The sequence below is a fragment of the Protomyctophum bolini genome (genome assembly GCF_963924005.1).
Source record: "Protomyctophum bolini genome assembly, chromosome: 19".
Lineage (NCBI taxonomy): Eukaryota > Metazoa > Chordata > Actinopteri > Myctophiformes > Myctophidae > Protomyctophum > Protomyctophum bolini.
The window spans coordinates 37,354,218-37,366,793 of record NC_137880.1 but is presented as its reverse complement, the minus strand read 5'-3'; the positions used below and the strand labels follow the sequence as shown (position 1 = coordinate 37,366,793).

The 12,576-nt window shown below is 44.7% G+C and overlaps 1 protein-coding gene across 2 annotated transcripts in view; it reads right to left on the bottom strand.

The window, feature by feature from the left end:
• The window catches only part of flvcr2b (FLVCR choline and putative heme transporter 2b), a 38,748-nt gene that overhangs the window by 4,420 nt on the left and 21,752 nt on the right, over window positions 1–12,576 (bottom strand). For both annotated transcript variants that reach the window (XM_080790921.1, XM_080790920.1), the window contains exons 6-8: window positions 11,897–12,007; window positions 5,080–5,185; window positions 3,346–3,457 (exon numbers count right to left, since the gene is read on the bottom strand). In XM_080790921.1, the coding sequence (XP_080647047.1) occupies window positions 3,346–3,457; window positions 5,080–5,185; window positions 11,897–12,007 (329 nt within the window). The remainder of the gene's footprint in view (window positions 1–3,345; window positions 3,458–5,079; window positions 5,186–11,896; window positions 12,008–12,576) is intronic.

Genomic DNA, 12,576 nt, shown 5'->3' with positions numbered 1-12,576 from the left:
TGGACAAGAGATCCAGTATAAGTCATTTTACACTTGGTTGCATGCTGAAAATAGCTGATCTACACAAGCTTTTAGATCGGCTATTTTCAGCAAGTGTAAAAACAGTCATTATGATGGAATCAAGGCCCACCAAAATACATTTTAGTCTACAGTAGATTTAGTCGACTAAAACTAGACAAACACTAAAACATTCCAGGTGACAAAAAATGTGACTGAAACTAAATTAAAAATATATTGAAGAGACTATGACTAAAATTAAAATCAAAATTTGCTGCCAAAAACAACACTGGACTGCTCACCATCAAAATATATTTTAAATGTCTATTGTATTGTAATTTAACAGTACAGCAGGATACTTCTGCAGTATCTTTACTAGTGAGAGACATACCTTTTGATTTAATTTGATGTAATCCTGCTAATGGCAGTGTAGGGATGTAACAGTGGGGCTAAGTATTGAAACAAGTCAAATACTGTGAGTGTCCACCAGGTGGCTCTCAGACACAGAGGCATTTTGGCTATATAGAAGTGTAATTTTGTATTCCTCTAAATGTTATGATGAATTGAACAAGGTGGACCCTCTTGTAAACAAGTCTAGTGCTTTATTGGGTCGTCCACTCACAGTTAACAGTTTTTTGCATTGAGTTGTGCTTGAAATGTACTGTAATTCTGCAAACTTTTAATAAATACTTCAATCAATCAATAACAATTAACAACCAATTTCTTTTCCTAACACAATAATCCATTGAATGTCAAATGTCTGGCCATCTAAGGAAAATATTGTGTGGCATTACATGCCAGACATGCTAACATTACAAACTGCATGGCAGTTGACTTTCAAACTGGGCATAATGTTAAATGAACAAGGATTTTAGGTTAACATTAGTTACATAGTGGTGACTGAAGTGAACACAATGTTCCATAACATTCCTGTCTGCCTTTAGTGTCTTTGTGTCATTCAGCAGTTTCACTTCATCCCTTCATGCATTTCACAACTCAAGGTCGAGGTGAAAACGTGACTTTAACCCATTTAGGCATGACGTCGAAATTAAAAAAAAAAGTCTTCTAAATCCTGACAGTTTTCTGAAAAACCTCATGTTTCTGTATCAGTGGTGCTCAACCTTTTTCATGTCAAGGACCCCCAAAAATGATATGTAATTGGCCACCGACCGGTCGACCCCCATCTGAAAATATGATATTCCAGGAACCCCTCAGAAGCAAAGAGTTGAGTTAAAAAAATGTTCGCTCTGAAATAAAGATCAAAGATTTGTGCCACATTTTCACGATTTTTCTAAAATAGCAGACCTACAAGCTCATAGCGCGGCACTCGGTGCCGCGCTATGAGCTTGTAGATCTGCTATTTTTCAATAGCTAGATAATCCTTAAAAACACCAAAAGGGGTTCGCGCCCAGAATGGATTAAACACACATATACTGTGTACGAAAGCTGAATAAATTTCCCAAATTAAACGTGGGCTATGTCATCTACTGCAGGGGGTTCTCAACGACCCCCAAAAAAGCTTTTCTCTGGTGCCCACTGGCCTAGTGGTCCAGGGGGCGCACGCTGCCACATATAATACAGGCTCTGGCCTGACAGCGTGTCGCATGTTCGAGTCCCGTTCATGACGACCTTTGCTGCATGTCTCTCCCTCCCTGCCATGTTCCTGTCTGTCTTCACTAATAACTATCAATAAAGGCAAAAAGCCAAAAAGATAAATGCTTTTGGCCATGTCCCTGATCTACTGCACCTGTTCTCAACATGGGGGGGAGTAATTGGTCTGCAACAGTAAACACTAGTACTATTTGTTGTCCAGTTAGAAATTATGCTTTCCACAGAGAGACCTCCAAAGAGCATGCTGCTGTTGTCTTAAACCCTAGATCTCCCAACGAAGCTCACGGATTATGAAATTACTCCCCCCAGTAAAGGGTCTTTCAAACGGGGAAGTGAGGAACGCAAGCGAAAATAAATAAAAAAGAAGCTAAACATTACCCAGGTCTGGTGAGTACGTCGCGGGGCGTGTGTGTGCGCGAAACGAGCAACGCGCGCAACAAACACGTAAATAGTTACGCTTGTGTTGTCGCACCGTGACTGCTCCCCAGTGCTCTGTGCAAAAAGGCCAAAGGTCAAACTGGGGGTCCTTGAAATGAAAACATTTGAGAAACAGTGTTCTGCTGGCAGATGACCTTTGGCCAGACAACCTCATTAGAGAAGCATATCAGGGGGGGGCGGGGGGGGGAATCCTGTCTCCATTGTGTAAATTATACAGTAGCTGCTCATGGCCTTCAGTAGCTACTGTATAAGTAGTTACATATTACCATAATATGATCTCCTCAATGGACCGTGATGCACCAGACCCTAAGTGGCGTTTTAAAACTTCTATTAGACGAGCTGCCAAGTGAGGCATGAAGTGTGACCGACCGCGACAGACGGTTCTCTGTATCGGTGAAGAACTATGGATACTAGTCAACCTTTAACAACTTCAATCTAATACACTTCGTTGACCGGCATAGGGACAATAATAGGGACGCTAGGGTTCATGTGGTAGGAATACAGACAGCGTGCTCGTTTTGAGGTCCCACTGTGTGGAAGGAACCATTTCTCCGTAGGATGTACGACCGTCGACCACAGTGCTGAACTAAAAACATGAGTGAGGATAATTTAACAGGAAATCAACCCATGCGCTGGCCGGGCTGCTAGGGCTTCTGGGAAATTGAGCCCAATGCAAGTGGACGGGGGGGGTTTGTCTGGACTACAACACCTCGTGGAGGCAGATCTTGTATCGCATTGTCATGGCCGCTGGTCGCTGATTATCATAACAAGGACGACGGACCATTTTTCGTCTGGTTTTTGTCGTTGAAAGCTGCAAATACTAATAAAGGTAATAAAACAATCTCGGCAGCGTAGACTATTTGATTAAAATGGGGATAAAGTGTCAAACTAATTGACACTTAATATATTTAATTAATTGGGAAAAAAGTGGAAACAACCTTTTACGATGGTATCCACCCTCAATACCAAGAGTATATGAAGTTAATATATAACTGTTTAAGTTAACTTTTGACACGTCTGCTTGCCTATACACATCTATAGTGCTGCCAAAAATACTACTTATTCTTATTCTAACTTATTCTAGTCCATGACATGTATTAAACCATTCTGAACGGGAACCCATTGTGGTGTTAGCATCATGTCGTGCTTTAGCTAATTTTTTTTTAAATCGAAGAACGACTGACATTTTTTTTAATCTGATCTCAGGTCAGAATGGGTTAATCAGACCAGTGTGTTGTCCAGTGGAAACCTCGTATGAATCTGATCTCAGGTCAGAATGGGTTAATGAAGTCTCTCTACCTGTCATTATCGTTCCTATGAGGAGGAACACACACAGGAAGATGTTTCCTTCCAGGGTGCCAAAGCGGTCGATGATCTTCCCCTGGCAGATGGTGAAGATGATCCCAAACACCTGTAGCACAAATATGCAAAGGGTTAGAACTAGAAAAGCATCATATTGACCCCGATCCTGTACTAATAATTCTGGGTTTGTCAGACTCCATGCCTATGTTGACGAAAGCACAGAAACAACTCTTCTCATATGGTCTGATTACAGCGAAAAAACTAATTCTGACACACTGGAAGAAGGAAGAGGCTCCTGCATTTAAGCACTGGTTAAATTAAATGACTAGTACACTTCATCTTGAGAGAATAAGGTATTTCCTGAGAAACAGGGAGAGACAGTTTGATAAGGTTTGGCTGCCCCTTGCCCATTACCTGAGTAGAAACGATTAATAGACAGGATACCATTGATATGGTTGACTGTACACCATTTTCTTTTCAGATGTTTTCCATGAGCTTTCTATCATCTTATCTATCTTCTTATTATATAGTATGCAGTGTCACTGAGCAGTAAGGGATTTCTTTGTCTTTTTTGTCTTTTTTTTCTTCATTTTGTTTCATAAAAAGAAGTATTGTAATAATTTATAATCTGTTAAATAAAAACATATTTGACAACAAAAAGAACTAGAAAAGCACACGCATGCACAAAAATATTCAACATTTTCCCTATGAGCATTTTCTGTGTGAGAGCATGTACATCTTCTATGATGTCCTCCATCTTTTTAAACACTTAAAGGGCTGTATTTTGCGTGTCTTAAGTACCAGGTCTTATTCCCTAACTTGAGTAAACTAAAGACCTGGAGGCGTGATCAATGCCATTTGGCTATTCTGAGTGGCCAAAGAGCATTGACCACGCCTCCAGGTCTTTAGTTTACTCAAGTTAGGGAATAAGACCTAGTACTTAAGACACGCAAAATACAGCCCTTAAAGTTTAAACCCTAAATATACATTGTTAACCACCCGCTCAGTGGCCTTGTGGTTAGAGTGCCCTGAGACTGGGAGGGAGGTCGGGGGTTTGATCCCCGGCCGGGTCATAACCAAAGACTCTGAAAAATGGGACCCTGCTTGGCACTCAGCATCGAGGGTTGTCCCTGCGACAGACTAGCGTCATGTCCAGGGGGTGTACTTGGACATCAAGCTGCCTCACGCTACAGAAACAGGGGATAGGCTCCTGCCCTATGGGCCTCATAGCTCGGCAAGGCTTTTTTTTTTTTTTTTTTTTTCACGATTTCGCCAACCCCGCCTTCAGGTATCGGCACTGATGACGGAGGAGACAAGCCGCCAGCACCCACAGCGTCCCGAGCGGGAATCGAACCCACGACCTTCTAGCTGTGAGGCGACAACACTACCAACTGTGCCACCGTGCCCCCAAAGTAAGCAAGCAAGGCTTGCTTACTTTGTTAACCAGGCTCCACCAGGAGTCTATCCTTCCAACTCTTTTTCCATCCACATCACATCTCTTTGCTCTAAATATAATCTGCAGTACAAGCTCACAACGTGTTGCGAATGGCTTGTGACCTCGTAGGTCAACAATTTGCAGGATGTTTAAGGATGTCTATTACGACAAGGACAGGCCCAGAATAGCGAGGGATGCTAGGATTCCTGTGCTTAATTTATTTGTTCTGCAGTTTGCTGTACAAATATGCTAAACCCGTTCTGTCGCTGTGAGAGAGAGAGCCACAGCTTGTTCACCTGTGCTGAACAGTTGAGGAGTCCGGAGGAGGTTCCCTCTGACTCCGGGTACGTCAGCTCTACTGCGAACTCAAAGCCCAGAGGAAGGTAGCCTGTCATGAAGAACCTAGAACATACAGATTAGATTAGAACCTAGAACATACAATTAGATTAGAACCTAGAACATACAGATTAGATTAGAACCTAGAACATACAGATTAGATTAGAACCTAGAACATACAGATTAGATTAGAACCTAGAACATACAGATTAGATTAGAACCTAGAACATACAGATTAGATTAGAACCTAGAACATACAGATTAGATTAGAACCTAGAACATACAGATTAGATTAGAACCTAGAACATACAGATTAGATTAGAACCTAGAACATACAGATTAGATTAGAACCTAGAACATACAGATTAGATTAGAACCTAGAACATACAGATTAGATTAGAACCTAGAACATACAGATTAGATTAGAACCTAGAACATACAGATTAGATTAGAACCTAGAACATACAGATTAGATTAGAACCTAGAACATACAGATTAGATTAGAACCTAGAACAAACCTAGAACATACAGATTAGATTAGAACCTAGAACATACAGATTAGATTAGAACCTAGAACATACAGATTAGATTAGAACCTAGAACATACAGATTAGATTAGAACCTAGAACATACAGATTAGATTAGAACCTAGAACATACAGATTAGATTAGAACCTAGAACATACAGATTAGATTAGAACCTAGAACATACAGATTAGATTAGAACCTAGAACATACAGATTAGAGGCAGGTAGGCCCTTAGAGTATATATGAATAGAGACCAAACCGGATTCCTCCTCCCATCCACTTGCATTAAGTTGCTCAAAAGCGCATGAGGCGATTTCACTCCTCCTTCCGGGTAGGAACAGAGTGCATTCTGGGATGGATTTGCCCCAAACACATGAACGCGCTGCCGTTGACTATCATTGTGCCGTTTGTGCGCGTTCACGTATGAAACCTTCGTTCACGTGTCATGGCCCCGATCACATGAACGTGCGCAATGATAGTCAACGGACCAGCGCTGGCTCGAGCTGCAATACCAAATTCGGCCACTATGTCCATTTCGCCTCAGGGTTTCCTCCGGGTGCCGTCTCTATTCATATATATACTCTAAGGGTAGGCCCGGTTTGGCCGTCGGGAGGACCGGGACTATTCCCGGTGGCCTGCCTCCTAGTGGCCTGGCTGTCAAAAAAAAAAAAAATCACACCTGTGTGAACCAAGTGGTGCAACTCCCCTCTCTAAAAACTGAATAACTCCTAATCTACGGAGCTCTCCATGGTTTGGTCCATTAGCGCGATTTTCGGAGGTTTTTGCTGATAATCCGGTGGTCTAGATGGAAACATTGGTGCTTTCTAGAGCAACGATGGCTATATTTTAGCTCGCTAGCATTGACGCTATTTATCTAGCAACAACATCCACACACGGGTGCGGGTGCACGCGCACATGCACGGCACTACACACACGCGGGTGCGTGCGCACATACTTCTGTCGTTCCAAATTCACGCATGCGCACACCACTCGTGCTCATTTGACGTACCTACATCACAAACAAACAGGTACACGGACTTGCGAGCTGGTTGTAGAAGTGGTTGCACCACTTAAAAAAAACAAACAATTAAGCAGCCAAGTTAGGTTTCTTTTTTAATATATATATATATATATATATATATTTTTTTTTAATGTATTTCTAATCTGACGTGCACGTGATGTGAACATGCATGCGGCCACATTTATTTACTCTTTCATTTGTCCCTTATCTCTGGCACCTGCACAGCACTTTCTGTCCAACAGGTGGCATTTTGGATTAAAAAAATGTATCCGCTGTTGTTCATTCTTTTGTGATGTCGTTGGCAGTGAGCACGCTGTTGGTCGTCATGGCTGCCAGTTCCCACCTGATGTCGTGTGGGAGTTCGGTCTGATCCAGATCGAACTGAATAACTGTTAGCTTGGATAATGTCTTCAGGCTAGGACTCAAGTCTAAGATGAAAGTGTCATCAGCGAAAGAGTGTGGGTGGTCTCTGCATTTGTATCCTCTAAAGAGGATGATACGATCTCCCACAATGCAACAGAACATAGCAGGCATTGGACCCGGGCCTTTCCCTTTGGGCTCAACCTTCTTCCAGGAAAGGGTCTCTGGACTGCATTTCCACATATCATTGAAGCCTTGAACGTCGTTCGTGCCACCAAATATGACCAGCTCTCCATTGTAGGTAAAGGCTGAATGACAGTAGCGTCCTTCTGGAGGAAGCTGTGCAGAAGGCGTTCTCAGCCAGAGGTGGGTCTCTGTGTCAAACACTGATATGGTGTTGTCGTAGCTGGTGTTGTCGTAGCTCCGCATGCCTCCAAATACAAACATCTTTGTCCCAATGATGGTGGCAGAGTGACTCCCTGAAGCAGGATGGAGTGGAGTTCCTCTGGTGTTAATTAAAGACCAGACCATTGTGCTGGTGTCCAACTTGTACATGTCATTAGTCAATCTAGTCGGCTTGGTGTATCCTCCATGGATAAACATAACCTCCCCCAAAACACAGGCAGAGTGGTAGCTCCTCGCCTCTGGAACAGCTCCAGAAACCCTGCTGAGTTTCAACCACATGTGGGCATCCACATCAAATGCATAAATCTCATTGTAGTACTCCCCTCCCCACCAGCCTCCCCAGATGTAGACGGTATCTTCTACCAGCACAGCTGTGTGGCCACGGCGCATGGATGGAACCTCAAGGTGACCGTCTCCTCTTCCAGGACTCATTGGAGGTAACTTCTTCCAGCATAAAGACACTGTGTTGAAGATGAAGACATGGACGTCAATCCCTCCACAGCCTCCAAAGGAATACAGTTTGTTCCTCACTGCTACAGGAGCATGATAGGCTCCACATGATAGCTCTGGTCCTCCTGTTTTGGAAACAGTCCAAGAAAACATCACCCTGTCTGTCTGTCTGTCTGTATCAGCTGTATCAGGTGTATTCTGGTGTATTCTGGTGTATATCACACACAACACAAACTGTCGCATGCAACGCTATAACGACGCCAATTAGTGCAGCCACTCCTGGTCTGCTCCTTTTGACTGAACACTGTTCATTCACACTTACTGGAAACTGTTGATATATGAAGCCCCATTTACAGTTTACAGTTCAAGTCTAAACACAAACAAGTCACATGGAATCAGATCTTTATACAAATGTGACTCGAAACACATGATTCAAATCTGTTTTCAGGAGATCCGTCTCAGTCTGAACGCAGTAACCTGATCTAAATTGGATTCAATGTGTTTAGACCAATTTAAACAAATCAGATTCCAATCTGGATGTGCCACAGATCTGATTCCGGCTGGATTTTGCTGCCAGTGTAAAAATCAGTCTGAACACACAGATCTGTGAGAGATCCGATCTGGTCTCTTGCAAATGCAGTGTGAACGGTCGGGTCAAAAGATCAGATTTTAGAAACTAGAGCGGTGCCCGTGGGGCCTCTACAGTGGTGCCTGTGGGACCTCTACAGCGGTGCCTGTGGGACCTCTACGGCGGTGCCCGTGGGACCTCTACGGCGGTGCCCGTGGGACCTCTACGGCGGTGCCCGTGGGACCTCTACGGCGGTGCCCGTGGGACCTCTACGGCGGTGCCCGTGGGACCTCTACGGCGGTGCCCGTGGGACCTCTACGGCGGTGCCCGTGGGACCTCTACGGTGGTGCCCGTGGGACCTCTACAGCGGTGCCCGTGGGACCTCTACAGCGGTGCCCGTGGGGCCTCTACAGTGGTGCCCGTGGGGCCTCTACAGCGGTGCCCGTGGGACCTCTACAGTGGTGCCCGTGGGGCCTCTACAGTGGTGCCCGTGGGGCCTCTACAGCGGTGCCCGTGGGACCTCTACAGTGGTGCCCGTGGGGCCTCTACAGCGGTGCCCGTGGGACCTCTAGAGCGGTGCCCGTGGGACCTCTAGAGCGGTGCCCGTGGGACCTCTAGAGCGGTGCCCGTGGGACCTCTAGAGCGGTGCCCGTGGGACCTCTACGGTGGTGCCCGTGGGACCTCTAGAGCGGTGCCCGTGGGACCTCTACGGTGGTGCCCGTGGGACCTCTACGGCGGTGCCCGTGGGACCTCTAGAGCGGTGCCCGTGGGACCTCTAGAGCGGTGCCCGTGGGACCTCTAGAGCGGTGCCCGTGGGACCTCTAGAGCGGTGCCCGTGGGACCTCTAGAGCGGTGCCCGTGGGACCTCTAGAGCGGTGCCCGTGGGACCTCTACGGTGGTGCCCGTGGGACCTCTAGAGCGGTGCCCGTGGGACCTCTACGGTGGTGCCCGTGGGACCTCTACGGTGGTGCCCGTGGGACCTCTACGGTGGTGCCCGTGGGACCTCTACGGTGGTGCCCGTGGGACCTCTATGGTGGTGCCCGTGGGACCTCTACAGCGGTGCCCGTGGGACCTCTACAGTGGTGCCCGTGGGACCTCTACAGTGGTGCCCGTGGGACCTCTACAGCGCTGCCCGTGGGACCTCTACGGTGGTGCCCGTGGGACCTCTACAGTGGTGCCCGTGGGACCTCTACAGCGCTGCCCGTGGGACCTCTACGGTGGTGCCCGTGGGACCTCTACGGTGGTGCCCGTGGGACCTCTAAAGCGGTGCCCGCTGCATCAGGTCAGGCCAGCAAAAAGAAAAGATCTCTCCTAAGCTCAGGCCAGGCCAGCCACAGTCAATTTGAATTCAATTCAGGCAGTGTTGCTGCAGCACAACTACATTGTGTGTCTTGTGTTAATGGGGGGGAAGAAGTTAATAATATAAATAACATCAGATGGTACATTTATCATGTGAAATTGCTGTAAAGGCCCCCAAAGTCCCCCAAAATGTCCCCCAAGATGTCCCCCAAAGGCCCCCAAGATGTCCCCCAAGATGTCCCCCAAGGGCCCCCAAAATTACGGCGCGCACGCTGTTCTCTGCCATACTAGTATTGCTGGACTTTTCACCATATGGACAGATATATTGGGAAATTGGGAAACCTTCAGATCACAGCAATTTCTTTCTGTTATTTTGGTGTAATTCATCTGTTCTGTGGCAACACAGTATCAACTATAAAAACATTTGAGCATACCAGTCTACAATGTAACAACAATGTAACAACAACAATAACTTATAACTTTTTAATGTATGCATGATTCTATCATGAATCAAGACTAATAAAGATGGGTTAATGTAATGTGTCCTTCACTCAATACAGGTACAAGAAATTCAGCGTTCAATATTACTTTAATAATTTAGCGGGTCTGAATGTCAGAATGTCCAAATGGAACCCTGATGTGCATCTGGTTAATTGTATCATCTTTTGCACCCACCTCCAATGCAAAACATATCATATGCATGTCATGCGCAGAAATATGAAAACATTGTCAATATCTTGACAAACACGACAACAACATAGCATTATATCATCAATAATATGAATAGAATTCAGATATGAATTACAATACATCATTAAAAATGAATGGCAAATTCCTACGTTGGAACTAAGGGTGCAAATCATCTGGGACAAAGCATAGAGGTGTTGTGATTTTTGTTGTTGTGTCTAGGATGTGAAAAAGGGAGGAGAGAGAGAGAAGACCTTTGTCCCACTTACTGTATGTACTGTATCTGCACTGCAGGTTGAACCAAAGGTCAGTCAATGCAAAGGTAAACCTTTAACGTGTGTGACTGTGTGTGCGTGTGCGTCCGCGTGTGCGTGTGTGTGCGTCCGCGTGTGCGTGCGCGTGCATGCGTGCGTGCGTGGAGGGTCAAGCGCACATGTGTGTGGGTTCAAGGTAAAACTAAGCAAATAAGCATGATGACTGTCAATGATTGTGATAAATGAAAATATGAAAGAAAATGAATGGAAAGTAACTAGGATGGATTATACATGTATGCATTCTCCCTATTCTCGCAAAACATCGTGGCACTCAGTGGCAGCATGGCGACCACAAGATATTTGGAACCAAATGGACCCTTATGGGGTCTGTAACTCTGAGAGTGTACAAATGGAACCAAACGGACCTGTACACTCTGAGTTCAATTAATGTTCATTTTACAATTTAAATTGGGGGTCCCAGAGATAGAAATGCCATTACATGGGGGGGGGGGGGGTCCATAGCCCGTTGCATATCAAACTAGGGGGTCCTTGAAATGAAAATGGTTGAAAATCACTGCTAGAGCCGTAAAAAATGGCTTATTATGGGGGGGGGGGTCCCTGGCAGGTGTTTTCAAATGGGGGTCCGCGGGGTAATTAGTGTCATTTTGAGGGTCCTTGACGAATACGTTGTAGACGACCTCATAGTCTCCTACCGTTTAAAAAGGTATCCGGAGAACTCGCCGGTTTACCGACTCGCCGCGATTTAGTGCATTTTAGTTTTACTTCTGTTTAGAGAAAGTAGGAATGCTAAAAGTTTAAACACCAAAGTACCGAAACAACAATGTAATTCATTAGTAAACAATATCCTGAATTGGTAGGTCTACTTATCATTGGTATTGGCATTTTATCATCATCTAGCCGACCATTTAATTGAACAAAATAATTTGATCACTTTGGAAATTGAACTATAACATCTGTGGGTTTGACATAAACTACACTGATGAAGACAGCATGTTAGCATAACGATGAAGACAGCATGTTAGCATAACGATGAAGACAGCATGTTAGCATAACCATGAAGACATTGATGAAGAATCTTCGCGGCCGCGACTTGGTAAACTGGCGAGTTCTCCGGTATTCCTTTCAAATACATACTGTACATCAAAGACAGGCATAATACTAGTGTAGATATAGATAGACACTTACCCTAGAGCTCCAGAAGTGACGAAGACCACCCACAGATATCCCAGGTCCAGTGTGACAGTGTAGATGATCATCCCCACCAGGGACATGAAGTAAACTGCCAGGGTAGTCTGTCTGGAAAATACAAATGCAATACACAATCACATACTGTACACAACCGCTTTTGGTGGTTTAAGCATTATGTTGTACTTAAGCTGTTGAAAAATAGCAGATCTACAAGCTCATAGTGCGGCACCGAGTGCCGCACTACGAGCTTGTAGGTCTGCTGTTGCGATTTTGCTTTTGATTTAGATTTTCCGAAAAATCGTGAAAATGTGGTCCAAATGTTTGAATATATATTCTTTCAGAGCGAAATCTTTGCTTCTGGGGGGCGGGGGGGGTCCCTGGAACAACATCTTTTCAGATGGGGGTCGGAGGCCGATTAGATTACATCAGATTCATTTTAGGGGTCCTTGACATGAAAATGTATGAGAACGACTGACATAGAAACATAGGGTTTTTCTGAAAAAGGATTTAGAAGACATTTGTAGAATAGTTCCCAGGTCTAAATGGGTTAAAGATACATCATTACTATTATTTATTTAAATTTATTATTACAGATCATTGTAATGTTACATGAATTAAATTATACTATTAAATATATCATTATTAAATGACTGCATTTATTTTATTTTACAATTAAT